This window comes from Somniosus microcephalus, chromosome 10 (genome assembly GCF_052327205.1).
Source record: "Somniosus microcephalus isolate GS21.2 chromosome 10, FLI_Smic_1.0, whole genome shotgun sequence".
NCBI classification, from domain to species: Eukaryota; Metazoa; Chordata; class Chondrichthyes; order Squaliformes; family Somniosidae; genus Somniosus; species Somniosus microcephalus.
The window spans coordinates 186,902,764-186,918,008 of NC_140996.1; the positions used below are offsets into that span (position 1 = coordinate 186,902,764).

At 39.4% G+C, this 15,245-nt stretch overlaps 1 protein-coding gene across 1 annotated transcript in view; it reads right to left on the bottom strand.

The window, feature by feature from the left end:
* Positions 1-1,487: 1,487 nt before the first annotated feature.
* Positions 1,488-15,245, bottom strand: part of LOC147111933 (NEDD4-binding protein 2-like 2) — a 55,652-nt gene continuing 41,894 nt past the window's right edge. Inside the window, exons 4-6 of the mRNA XM_085999334.1 lie at positions 11,711-11,799; positions 11,127-11,203; positions 1,488-4,771 (exon numbers count right to left, since the gene is read on the bottom strand). Coding sequence (XP_085855460.1) covers positions 4,567-4,771; positions 11,127-11,203; positions 11,711-11,799 — 371 coding nt within the window. The 3' untranslated portion in view covers positions 1,488-4,566. The remainder of the gene's footprint in view (positions 4,772-11,126; positions 11,204-11,710; positions 11,800-15,245) is intronic.

Sequence of the window (15,245 nt, forward strand, 5' to 3'; positions counted from 1 at the left end):
TCCACCTACCCTGACATAACCCTCAATAATAATTGCTGCTTTCTAGCCTTCAGCCAATTTCATACCCATTTCCAAGGCTTACCCTGAAACCCCAGTTTTAAGTTTCCCTAGCAGCATTCTGAGTAGATGCTTCTGGAGATATATTTAAACTTGGATTTTCCAAAGTCCACTGGGATAACATTTCCTCAAAAAAAAGTCAAATCATTCATCAGCTGGATCTTCCCCTTCCAAGTTCATCTTGACTGCTGCTTACTAGATCATTGTACAGACAATTATCAAGTTTACTCCTGATAATCAGTCACTCCCAAATCGACCAGAGGGATAAACGCAATGTCCTTTCACCTACAAGTTCTGGACTTTAATGCAGTCTAAATTCAGGAGTTGAAAGTATCCTCTGGCTTGAAGAGTCATATATATGAAGAGTTTAGGCACACAACCTAAAACCTGATGTACTACTGACACTGGAGTATAATTTATACAGTTTACAATATAACTGTTCAGCAGGTGCAGGTTATTATTTGGTTAAAATATCCATGTTATGAAGTTACTGAATTTAGTGTTCACAACAGGCATTACTATAATTTCAAATTTGTTTCTTTTAGTGAATTCCAGGATGGAGTAATTCATACACATAATCCTTATAGCACTTCACTACCTGGCCAGTGGGTGGGAGTGGGAACTTGGCCACAGTCAGGGAGCCGTGGGAATGCTCCTTGGCAGTCAGTAGGTGAATCTCCCATGGTGGGAGGGTAGGCCAGGATTTCCTTTGCTTCAGCAATCGGGAGGGGCCAGGTCTGGGGATTCCCCAGAGATCAGCAGGGGGTGGGGGGGGGGGGATGTGTCTCTCTCTCAGGATTCCCTGAAGACTGGGGATATGCCGGGGCTAGGAGGCCCAAGGAAACCTCGAAGGGTTCCTAGCCTTAAGGAGTTCAAAGAGTGGGAAAGTTTTAAAACTTACTTGGGCCTCTTCCGGCCAACCTGCTCCTCCCACCGTGTGTCTGCTGCTGACAGCGCAGGATACCCACCCACCCCCACCCCGCCGCGTGGACTGTAAAATTATGTTGCAGTGCCAATTACACCATCGGGCCGTGACGCTTGAATCTTAAGTAGGCACCCGCCTGCTTTTAGCGGAAGCCTCGTCCAGGGCCTGAATTGCCCTAAATATTATTGTGGCTGGGAATGTGGCAGCTTTGGGCGGGGGGGAAATCTTGATTTTTAGGATTTTAACCCTTTGCCCATCTCGGGGGTCGGGGGGGGTGGGGGTGATTTAAAACCGAGGCCCAAATGTCATCTATACCACATTGATTAATTTAAGAGTAGGAACAAGAAATGACATTAATAAACAGCATTACAAGAGATGTTGATTAATAAGTAAAACAGATAATTCTGAAAAAAAAAAATGGCTTAAATTTCTCATATCCAGATGAGTGACTTGTCAAAAATTAAGTAACTCATGCTTTCTATGTATCCATACACCTACAACTGAATACTTTCAACCCTGTACTGTTTAATTCTATTTTCTCCAATATAAATTTACAAACACAATTTTAAGTATATTGATACAAAATGTATACTCTCCAAACATTTAGCTGAACAATTATTTTACAAGTTGCACATAATTTAAAAAAATACAAATTGTACACAATTAGTGATAATGGTACAACATAGAATCTTACTCCCAATGCGGAGGCATTTTAATAGACAATTCACGAAAGATTTAATGCAAACTTTTACAACAAATTCCTGTACAAAGTTGGAAATGCATTTTTAGCAAATTTACAACATACATATATATATATATATATAATCTATACACACACAAATGAATGGCAATATGCAAAAATTCTCCATGGCAATTATATCTAAATTTGAAGCCTTGGAAAATACAATCATATTAATTATATGGTGATGACAAATGTTAATAAGTAACCTATGACTATAACATACTTACTTGTGGGGATGTCCACTGAACTAGGTCGTCATTTAAAAGAACAAGAAACCTAATTTCACCAGCACCTCTGGAAACTTGACATTTGTCAATCACTGAGCTCCTGTGAAACTTAAATGGTAGCTTACCAGAAGGAATTGCTTAACTCTTAAAAATAATTAACAGATCCAAAACCCAAATTTATTAAATGTTTACTAAAACTATTTCTTTGATTGATTAAACACTGACCCAAAAATGACGATGTACAGGAAACTCTCTTTTAACCGGCACCTAAATATCCGGAAATCTTTCAACTGGCAAAATGCAGAGTAGGTTCAGGTAAGTTTTACAATATATTAGTGGCCGTGCAACCGGGGTTCCTGGATCTGTGGCCGTGCAACAGGGACTCCTGGATCTATGGCCGTGTAACCAGGACTCCCGCACAAGTGCCGTGTAACCGGGGCTCCTGCACCTGTGGCAGTGTACGGGCTCTCGTACCTTGGTAAGTATACCTCTCTGTAATCCGGACTTTTTGATCAACCATCACCACGCTGGTCCCGTCGGTGCCGGATAAAAAAAAAAAGTTTCCTGTATAATTATGTATGTACATCTTCACTCTTTCAAATGGCTAACTGCAGAAACAGTACTCTAAAAAGTTGGCCTTCAGATACAGTTCAGGGCATTTTTGCTAATTTAACAGTAACTGCCTGAGTGGGATGTACAGTAGTACTAAAGTACTAGATGAATAGTAGCTGGGATGGTTTCTATCATTTGGATGCCATATTGCTTTATACTTTTTTTGCTGGCATGTATGAAATGCAGGCCAGAGGAGTATTTTAAAAATCCCTTTGAAAGGAAAGGGAAAAAACTCACGTTTATCTAGCACCTTTCACGACTGCCCAAAGCACTTCACAGGCAATTAAATACTTGAAATGGACTCACTGTTGTAATGTAGGGTTACGTGGCAACTAATTTGTGCACCGCAAGGTGTCACAAACAGCAAAGAAACACAAGACCAGATACAGGTTTTTCTGACGTAATGTTGGTTGAAGGATAAATATTGGGTAGGACATAAGGAGAACTCCCCTGCTGTTCTTCAAATAGTGCCACAGGCTCTTTTACATCCACTTGAGAGGGGCAGATGAGGCCTCAGTTTAATGTCTCATCCAAAAGACGGCACCTCTGGCAGTGCAGAACTCCCTCAGTACTGTACTGAAGTGTCAGCCTAGATTATGTGTTCAAGTCTCTGGAGTGGTGCTTGAATCCACAATCTTCTGACTTGGAGGTGAGAGCTCTACCACTGACTCATGGCTGACACCTTTGAACACAATTGTTCAGGAAAGCTAATTATACATCATTGATTAAATAAAATGATTTTTAATATATGCACTTTGGACATTAAAAAATTTAGTCACAGGTTCATGCTACTTTAGAACTGTTAGTTTCATGTTTTAACTGCAATACTTATTGGAAGTTATAGGTTCTACCAATGTTATATTTAAAAAATTATACTTTGAAACTAGTTCATTAAAAAAATTATATAACAATCTTTCTATATACTACATCCTTTGGGCAGGTCTATAGAACTTCATTTATTGCCACCTCTCCATAGTTTTAGCTGGATCTCTACAAATTCTTTACCTTAGTTAGCTGGCAGGAACTCATCTTTGAAAGGAATAACAGACAGTATGTCAATTTCTCAATTACACTAGTTATGATTAAACAATTTAACAGCTCACCAAGCTAGGGAGATGGCCTCTGCTGCAACATGTCCAACTATATTGGTATAACAGGGCACTTCAAATGCTACATTACCTGATCACTTGATGCTCTCAGCCTCTGTACACAGAGAAGTACAGATAAGCCTGCAAGTTGGCCATTCAATTAAAAAACTTTCATCACACCTAATAACAAGTGAATTTCTCGATCTAAAAGACTTTACAAATTACTACAGTGAATCCCACAACTGTTTCATGTAAATCTGGGACATCTAGATGCTCTACCATAAAAGGAAATTGGGTTTCTTCTCTCTATATACATGCAAACATCCACAAACATGAATATCTTGATCTGGACAGCAAGAGCTGTGCTTAACTTCTGGACAGCAGTCAACAAGTTAAATAAGCATGCTACAGTTCTAACAAATCATAGTCAATACACTAACTAACTTATTGACTGATTTCTGAAGTGTCACTCAAACTAGAAACAAGCTGGTGGGAAATCAACTATATGTCTTACTACCAGGCTCTCCATTACAATTCACCTTTACATACCTATTGTCTATTCATATTTTAGATATAACAAATTCATGTATAAAACTACAAACACTTTATGCTCAAAATAAAAGTTAACTGGATAAAAAAATTATTTTTCTGTCTAAATGTTTTATTTATATGCCCTTTGGCATGGTACTTACCCAGAGCAAATAAATGCAGACTTTTAAAAAATAAAAATCTTACAAAGACAGTTTACTACCTTTGTCAGTGTAATCAGCATATTGTGAGGTTATAAAAAAGGCCGTCATTATAAGCCGTTCAAACTTTGCTCTCCCACAAATCCATGTTATGGGAAGAAACGGTGGTACAATTTGGCATAATATTGTACGGACTGAAATAACAGTTCATGAAGCATCACTCGTGCTATCTGTTACTCATAACATTGACAGAAGAACTAGAATCAACAGGTCCTTCCCACCTCTGGCTGCAATGTGGATGCAGATTTAGCAAAACTTTATTACTGCGTGAAGGCTCCACTGAACTTAACACTATATCGGAGGACATGGGATGTTCAAAACGCTCCATCATTTGAATAATCTTCTCACGTGGAACTCGATGCTTATTCCTCCTAAAAAGAGAATACAATTTATCACTAAACATTTAGCAAATAATATTAAGAAGCATTTAGAAAAGATTTAACTCTATTTGGAGTTATTGTTGGGGCAATGGCAGTGATGAATTCATTTTATTTATCTTGCATTCAAATGATTCCATACAAGTGCTATGTTGAAATCAAACTATGATTTGACATGCTTGGACTTATTCTTCTTTATACCTTTAATTTTCTCACCTTATTTGATCCCTTAACTATGCAGTATACTATGCTGAAAGAATGGACAATCAACATACCATATTCCTAGAAATACAAGAGCAGTCTGGGTGACTAGCTCTCCAACTGTTTGTCTGTCTCTCCCTTTCTCGAACTACTCTTCCTCCACCCAAGGTGCTTTACAGAAGATTGTAAGACACCAGCAAGAAATTACAGAATACTGAAGGCAATGTTAAAGAGATATGCTTTGAGGCTTTTGAAAGCAGGGAGAGGGGTAGCAAAGCTCCACAATTTTGTTATCCACAGCAGCTCCATCTTCTTAATTTTAGTTTCTCAAATAAGATGCAGGAGACTTGGGCTCACACTTTGAGCATCAAGGAAGGGGAATGGAATTCATACTTGAGGTGCCACGGTTCTAATGAGAGTGAAACAGGATGCCTTCTATCGTACTGATGTTGAGTTGGAGAAAGCACTACACGACTTGATGTCGCAATCAGTCCAACAGCACAGCAGCAATCATGGGAGTCAAAGGTGGCAGAAAAGAGTTGAGATTGCACATTATCTGCATACACAGGCAAGCTATCCCTGTGATTATGGATATAATCAAGTGGCAGTATGTAGGTGAAGAAAGGAGGGACAAAGGATGAAGCCTAAAACAACTGTGTAGGTGCTGTGCTGCAAGATGCCACTGGAAGAGATGTACTGATTAAGCTGGGACAGATAGGACTGGAACCATTAACTGCATGGGTAAGAAACTAGAGATAAACTCTCATCCAAACAGGGCACCGCATTACTGCCCATACTGTGGTTTGATTTTTTCTTTTCACTGCAGGCTCATCATACCTGCAATGGAGCCAAGAAAGCCAGCAATGGGTGAGGCCAAAGAGAGGAATTATAGCTATAATTTTTAAAAAAAGGCTTGGAGCAGTAGAACAATTTTCCAAGTTAACCAGACCATATTAAGAGCTTTTTAATTTTTTAAAAATTAACAGAGCACGTCAGAAAGTGAAACAGTGGAGACCAAATGTTTTACGTGCTTTTTTTTTGAATGCGCACAAGAGCCATTTTTAAATGAATGGGCTACGTTGCAGAGCTGGAAACAGGAGCAAGCAGGGCCAGATGGAACGGCACTTCAAACTAGGCCAGGAGAGCAGTCACCAGACCACTTGACGAAAGAGTAGAGAGCAAGGACACATTTAAAAAATAATTTGGCGGCTAGCCTGCAGCAGGCCCCAAGTCTGAAGAACTGAGCTAGACCTAATTGAGTCTGAGAAGAGTTAAGTTGGGGAGGGAAGCAAGGAGCTGGAACACAAAAGCACAGCAAAGTGGCCAGGAAGAGCTGGGAGTGAGTGGAGAGCACAGCACTAGGATCCAAGTACCAATTTGAGCAGGCATTCTTGGGTCTTGTACAAAATTATATTTTACATAATGCATCCATATTTCCCTCAACTGTTCTGTATCAAATAAACTAGGGCATTTTCTGTACATAAACTTGGGTTTATAACCCTGTATATATCACAACAACAGGGAAATAAAATAATACACCAGAAACAAAAAGCTTCATTTTTGTCAAAATCAAGTAAAAAAAAAAGCACTTGATAATAGTTTCCCTGGAAAAACCTTAGCTCAAAAAATGCTTTAACTTCTCCTCCAGCTGGCCTTGAAATCATTTTGGAAAGAGAACTGTTACAGCCGGAGGAAAGACAGGCTTTGAGTTCTGGGCAAAGATAAATCTTTTTGGAAAGAATCATTGTATTCTTTCAAATTCTAAATATAAACCAATGAAGCACGTGTTACACCCACACCAGCCTCCCCACCTCACCTCGCAACCTTTCGCTGAAGTAAAATAATAGTTCAAAATAGCTTTCCTGTGAAATCTTAATTGAAAAAGGTTTTAAAGTTTTCTTTTTAAATAATTGGAAAAAACAAACAAATAGCGTTGGAACTTGAAGAATAACATTTGCAATTAATTGCTCTGAGAGAATCCTGCTGGTCGTGCCAGGAGATTCTCCCATGCAAACATGCTAACAGTAACATCCTGGTAATTGCAGGCATTAGTGTAAGTGGTAAATTCCTTCAGTTGACAGGGATGGCATTGGCAAGAAAATCAATTTCAAGCCCAGGCTTCAGAGAGGGAGATTAGATAAAAGAGGCCGTCAGGAGGCAATGGAAGTGATGTGAACCAACGAGCAATGAACTCAAGCTGGAAGGCAGCAAATTGCATGGGGCTTGCAGTCAGATGATGGTGAGTTCGGGTTAAGCTGTTTAGAAGGGTTGGGAGTGTTAGCGTGTATAGTGAAAGATTGTGGAAAGAAGTTTACAACAATGAAGCATCCGTTTTTTCAATGAGTCTTTCCCTTGCCGAGCGCAGCTGTATAAATCTTTACAGAATGTGATTTTTCCCTCCTGTAATCTTAGTATAGAAAATATAAACACACGCTGCAATCCTCCTCTCTTTTAGTCTGTATGTGCCCCTCTCTCAGCATTCTCTGAAAATAAAAATAAAGCACTGAAAAATCCTGTGAAACTTTTCCCAAGTTCTAAAATTAATGCTCCGGCTCACTTCAAAATAATTTGGATAACAGCATTGTGGGTGTACCTACACCATATGGACTGCAGCGGTTCAAGGCGGCGGCTCACCACCATCTTCTCAAGGGCAATTAGGGATGGGCACTAAATGCAGGCCTAGCCAGCGATGCCCACATCCCATCAATGAATTTTAAAAAAACGATAATTACTAACATAACCATGCTATGAGATGGTGCTCTGAAAAAAAAACCTCACTGTTAACGATCATTGCTATTAAATTCTCAGTATAAACAAAATAAAGCTGCAATCATTCCCTTTTGTTTTTCCCTCCATCTGTTCCTCTCAAAAATCTCTCTCCCTGTCGTACAAAAAAAATTCCAAAAAGTTTTTTCAGTTGAAAACCTAAAATTGAACGGTCAAGTACTGTTACAACTCAAGGAATGACATGCTTCAAGTTGCACTGATAATCACACTAATGCAAGTGAAAAGATTCTCCACGATGCACATGCTGAAAATTACAGGCATGTAGTGTAGATGTTAACTGTCTTCACTTGACACAATGTTAACTCCAGGAAAATCAACTCCAACTTTTGAGAGAGGTTGAAGCCAAGGAGTTTTAAAAAAATGTAAATGAAGATACCCTACAAAACAAATAATTATTTTATAATGGCAAGTTTAATCACAACATTGTGAAATACATAATTTTTTATTCCTTTAGGCAACAAACCTTATTTTTGATATTAGAACAATCAGTTACTACAGCAGAAAAAAGTCTGCAATTTTTTTTTGAGCGACTTCACATGTCACAATGTCTTTCAAAGGGATCGAAGTTTTAAAACAATGCTTTATCTTTGTGAATTACTCTTTATTAGAACAAGAATTTTTCAAATCTTTCAACTCTAATGCTGCCCAATATTCGTGTTCTATTTTCTACTGACAATTAAATCTCAAGTATTATGATCACATCTCACTGCCTAAAATCCTCCAGACGGAGCACAATTTTTTTTTAAAGATCCATTTATTGTATGAACAAGATGACTCCCACATTTATACTGGAGAATGTATATTTTTAAATTAATTCTGGGGATATGGGTGTCATCAGCAGGCGCAGCATTTATTGCCAGTCCCTAGTTGCCCATGGGAAGGTGGTGGTGAGCCTTCTGCTTGAACCACTGCAGTCCATGTGGTGAAGGTGCTCTCAGACATGGAGTTCCAGGATTTTGACCCAGTGATAATGAAGAAACGGCGATATATGTCCAAGTTGGGATGGTTTCTGGTCAATGACAGCACCCAGAATGTTGATGCTGTGGAATTCGGCGACGGCAATGCCATTTATTATCAAGGCGGTTAGACTCCCTCTTCATGAAAATGGTCATTGCCTGGCACTTGTGTGGCGTGAATGTTACTTGCCACTTAACAACTCAAGCCTGGATGTTGTCCAGGTCTTGCTGTATGCGGGCATGGACTGCTTCATTATCTGAGGAACTGTGATCATTTGTGAAAACCCCCACTTTTGACCTTATGATGGAGGGATGAACATTAAATAAGCAGCTGAAGATAGTTGGGCCCAGGACACTGCCTTGGGGAACTCTAACAGCGATGTCCGAGACAGAGAAGATCAGCCTCCAACAACCACAACCATCCTCCTTTATGCTAGCTATGACTCCAGCCACTGCAGAGATATCTCCCTGATCACCACTAACTTCAGTTTCACTTGGTGCCACATTCAGTCGAATGTTGCCTTGATGTCAAGGGCAGTCACACTCACCTCACCTCTGAAACCCAAACTGAGCATCAATGAGCAGATTATTGGGGAGTAAGTGCCACTTGATAGCACTGTTGCTGACTCCTTTCAGCGCTTTGTTGGTAGTTGAGAATAGACTGATAGGATGGTAATTGGCCGGGTTGCATTTGTCCTGCTTTTTGTGAACAGGTCATACCTCATCAATTTTCCAGAGTCAGGTAGATGCCAGTCTTGTAGCTGTACTGGAACATCTTAGCTAAGGGTTTCTGTTATTAGAACGTTTAGTTACTGGTTTACTAAGTTCTTATTTCTAGATTTTTCAAATTCAAAATCTCAAACTGCCATGGTGGGATTTGAACTCATGTGCTCTGGATTATTAGTCTGGGACTCTTGATTACTAGTCCAGTAAAGTAACCACTATGCCACAGTACTCAGTAGACAGTACTAAGTAAACAGTAAGTAAACATCAAGTTAATAAACCACAATTTCGCAAATTCTGTTTTGATTACCTTTTGAAACAAATTCTAAATTCACCTCTTCAATCACTGAACAGGATGAAAGGAATTCTGTTTCAGAAAATGAAACATTTCATTTTTATTGGTGGAAATGATCAAGTGCTGAGTACATATAGTCCTCTAATCCTTTACAGCGATTGCTTGAACAAAATATCGTGGGATCCTGCAGGTTTACTACCCCATAGATACCCTTAGTGTGCAGGTAACATAACAGCTAGACAGATCTGTTTCTATCCCTTTTAGTTATTGCAGTAATTTACACACCAATAACATAAAACAGCAAGAATGGAACAAGAAAAGAATTGAACAGCAAATGGCCATTCTACTTCCAAAGAAGAATATAATGGCCCGTATTTTGCGGGCCCTACGGGTGCGTATGAGCCCATAAGGGCTGTGCAAGTTCTGGGTTTTCGCGTGCGAAAACCTGGAACTTGCGATCGGTCAAGGATCTTCTTGACAGATCCTCCACATCCCCGGGAAAAGGGCATCCGCGGGCAAAGAGTTGTGCCCAACTTCTGCCCAGCGAATGCCCGTGAAATTCTTACGTGCAAATGTTTAAATGAAAATAAAAATATATTTTTTTCAATCATTTAAACATTTAAAAAACCTGTACAATAAGATTATTTTTAGCCCCTTTAAAACATTTAAATTCATTTTTCAAAAATATAAAAATTGTTTTAAATATTTAATTAAATGGCATTTTAATTTTTAAAAATTTATTTGATGTGTACATGTATTTTTGGGGGTATTCCCATTCATCTACATACAGAATCCCCGTAAGCATGAATGGGGAGCCCCTTCTTTCAATCATTGGGCCAGCCCACGTGATCCAGGGGCGCTTGCGATCCTGCGATGGATACGTGGGCCTCTACCCGCGTATACCCGGAGAGGCCCGGGAGTGCACGTCGCCATGGATCCGGAGGCCCCAAGTAGGCGCGGATCTTCTTTGCGGATCGGAAGCATTTCCCCGCAGGAAGTCTCAGACTGGAAATTCAGGGCTAATGTATTAGGAAGCGTGTGCTTCAACATAGATGAAGATCTTACATAATCTGTCTTGGATATGACAGCTACAATTTGAAGCTTTTCATTCATTGTTTACCTTGCTGCCTACGACAATGGTAGGGTGATTTACCATGTTTGTGGAACATGCTTACTTTAAAAAACACTGTACAAGCAGCAATCTTAGAAACAGATGCAATATATTCAATAGCTTAATGTGAGCATTTCTTCAGTTAGCACGTGTGTGTGTGTGTGTGTGTGTGTGTGTGTGTGTGTATGGCACATGGAATCTTCCTTTGAAGCCATTTCTGAAATGTTTAATACAAGGGATCAATTCAAGTTTACAAAAAATAAATTATGTTCTTACTTTTCCAGCTCCACAACATTAAATTTCCACCAGGTTTCTGGCTCCCGAAAGCTCACTCTGTAACATCGTTCCACAGCCTGTGTAGGACAATATAGTTATAAACATCACCATTAAGCATTTCACAGATGAATCATTATGTATGTGCTGCAATTCCAGACTTGAACATTTTTATATGCTGAATGTTTTGAACAAGTGTATTGAAGCTAGAATGAAAGTTCCTGGAGTTCTGTCATTTGGAACATACTACCAGTAAGCCTAACCATACAAACATTTTTATTTACCACAGAAAAAGTTGCCATCGTTACATGAAATACACAATCCTAGAACGCAAGTCATTTGAACTAACAAATTCCAACTTATGTAAGCTGGTGCAGGTAGTTTACACTGCTTCCAGCTGTACAGCAGTTTCAAGGTGCATGCAGTGCAAGTCAATCTTAATATGCAAAACATTGTAAGAATTTTAAGCTATTTAGAAGAAAGCTGCTTTCTTTTTCTAAAAGTGCTAATTTGATTTCCACTAATAGTCAACAAGAGGCTACAGCCACTTCTTTCTAATGCATTTCAAAAGTACACATACAGCTTACCATTTCTGCATATGGCTTCATTTCCCATGCCTGAATATTTGTATTATCTATAATTATAGGTGTCCTGCCTTCATCCATAGATTGTTTAGCTGTTAAAAAAGGATATGGATTACATTCAGCTTTGTACTAAAAATATTAATTAATAACTTTCACTGAACAAAGCAGTGGAGTTTCTATTAATGTAAAGCACAATCTAGAATACATTAAAACTCTTCAATTTCTCCCCATTGTCACAATTTTCTCACACCCTTGTGATACTAGCCAACATTTCCGTACAGCCTTTCAATACATAATGCTTTAACAGGTAACACTTACAATGCATACTTCCTCCAACGATATCACGCTCATTTCTTTAATGCAAACCATGAACTTGACTCATCTGCTTGCTAACCAAGTTTGAAGTTAAAGGTACTTCTGATTTATTAATCCATTCATTCAATATTCACGTTTGACAATTTCCACCTTAAATAAATATAAATGTTCCAAACAAAACTTTTCCCCCATACTGATGCTAAAAATAAATTTACCATTCCACCGAAAATAATTAATTAAATAGCACACTGGCATTGCAGCTGCTGCCTGCTCATCCCAAATTAAAAATCAGATTCGTCAACTTTCTATACTGGCTCCGATTTATTTACTGTATTGAACTTCAATTTTCATACTTTTACTTTGAAGTAGTAGAACTGATTTCTGGTCCTGCTGTGCAGATGCTTTACTAATGTCTTTACTAAAGGGATCAAGAGATATGGGGAGAAAGCAGGAACAGGGTACTGAATTTGGATGATCTCATGAAATGGCGGAGCAGGCTCGAGGGGCCAAATGGCCTACTCCTGCTCCTATCTTCTATGTTTCTATGTGTTTGTCAGTAAGCTTTGGCTGTGCTAAGTGAGTCATCATGCATTCGGTATGTATTTCTTTGTTTTGATTGAGTTTTCCTGCTGAGGTTCCCCGGGGGTCGGTTCTAGGACCACTGCTTTTCTTGATATATATTAATGACTTGGGCTTGGGAGTACACGGCACAATTTCAAAATTTGCAGATGACACTAAACTTGGGAGGTATAGTGAACAGTAAGGATAGACTTCAAGGAGACATAGACAGGCTGGTGGAATGGGCGGACACGTGGCAGATGAAATTTAATGCAGAAAAGTGTGAAGTGTTATGAAGAACGAGGAGAAGCAATATAAACTAAAGGGTACAATCCGAAAGGGGGTGCATGAACAGAGAGATCTGGGGGTATATGTGCACAAATTGTTGAAGATGGCAGGGCAGGTTGAGAAAGCGGTTAAAGAAATCTTACGGGATACTGGGCTTCATAAACAGAGGCGTAGAGTACAAGAGCAAGGAAGTTATGATGAACCTGTGTAAAACACTGGTTCGGCCTCAACTGGAATATTGTGTCCAATTCTGGGCACCGCACTTTAGGAAGGATGTGAAGGCTTTGGAGAGGGTGCAGAAAAGATTTACGAGAATTATTACAGGGATGAGGGGCTTCAGTTATGTGGATAGACTGGAAAAGCTGGGGTTGTTCTCCTTAGAGCAGAGAAGGTTGAGAGGGGATTTGATAGAGGTGTTCAAAATCATGAGGGGCCTAGACAGAGTAGATAGAGAGAAACTGTTCCCATTTGCAAGGACCAGAGGACACAGGTTCAAGGTGATGAGCAAAAGAACCAAAGGCGACATGAGGAAAATCTTTTTTACGCATTGAGTGATTAGGATCTGGAATGCACTGCCTGAAAAGAGTGGTGGAGGCAGACTCAATCGTGGCTTTCAAAAGGGAATTGGATAAGTACCTGAAGGGAAAAAATTTGCAGGGCTACGGGGAAAGGGCGGGGGAGTGGGTCCAGCTGAAGTGCTCTTGTAGAGAGCCAGCACGGGCTCGACAGGCCGAATGGCTTCCTTCTGTGCTGTAACCATTCTATGATTCTAGGTTGCAGAACATCAAACAAAGAAAAGTAACATTTCACAGTAATTACAGTTATGCTATTTATTCAGTTTCTTTTGTGTGTGTGTCATAGCAGTAGGAGTCTGTGCCATCCAGTGCTTTAAGGAACTAAATCAGTTTTTTTTTATTTTTTTTTAAGGAATATCAAGATGACAGACCAACATTGTAAAGGTCTTGCTCTGCAAGTGTAACATTACAGGATGTTCACTAGCATTGCTAAATAGCATTACACTCCCAACCACAAAATTCCACAATAGTAAGGCTATTTCACACTACAAATTGATAATTTTATGTATACATTACACATATACAAACAATCGGATCTCCAGTGGCATTGCTCATGGTGAGTCTGAGTGCACGGTAGAAGTCGAGAGACACTAAATGAAAATTTAGTAAATAGCAATACTGTTTTTTGGTTCTAGACAGAATTTTAGCACCACAGGCACATTTGAACATGCAACATGATCACTAACTTTCTGGGCCCAGAATTTGCTGGGAAAATAACAGCGAGTAAAATGTGCACACCGTTATTAGCAGGGAAGAAATACGTCGTGAATTGTGAATCGCCACAAAAAGCTGGACGATTTGGGCAGCTCCACTGTTAGCCTCGCCAGAACCGAAGTTCACCGTCAACCTCCGCATGAGTTTCAAGAAAATGCTGCATTTCCACTGTTAAACAAATTAAACTCACCGCAGAAAGTTAGGGCTGGTATTTAATGACATAAGGACCCTATTAATGACAAGATTTATGTATGTGCCTGCAATGCCACTCAATCTCAGAGACCCAGAAAGGGAACAATGGAGACTGTAGTCTCACTCCTGTAGGTAGTAAATTGTTCTGAGATGTTTTTGAAATGTACATTTTTTTCTTACTTTCCTTTGTCTCTTTTTTCTCTCAATCCAATCTTTCTTTCCCTGTATTTCCTTCTCTGTCGTTCCTCTGTTTCATTCTCTATCCTTAAATTTAATTGGTTAAGGAGATATACTGGTTGTCCCGTCATTCACCAAGGTCCCAGATACCCCGTTGATTGCACTGAGCCATTATCAACTCACTTCCAGCAATGTGCAGCGCAAACATTTTTTGAGCTGGAGGGTGAGGAAAAAAAATCTAACAAATCGAACAAACGTGCCACGCCATTAGGGAAAAGGGGATATTTTTGTCCTCACTTCTCCAAAAGCCGTTGCTCTTTTATGTAGTCCTAAAACAGAATTCTTCAAAAGATATGAATTCCATTTCTTGGTTCACTCACCAAAAGCCCTAATTGAGCAATATGGGAAGGGAGCTGTCCCTCACCAGTTTATTCTTTTTCCCCTCGAGATGATCCAGCTAACTATCCCCTCAGGGTAATCGTAAATGCAGTTGGCCAGGTCAGATTAAATTCAAATCTGTGAAAATAGAGTTCAAATAATCTGGTTTTGTAGATACTGGACTGTCGCAGAATTTATAAATTAATTTTGACAACCACATTAATTGAGATGTTCACAGAAAAGAAGCAAATTGTCTTCATTACCACCAGACTGGCTTTTTAACAGGAACAACATTCAATGACTAGCAGGAGTAATGAGGTAAAATCCCATCAATAACTTTT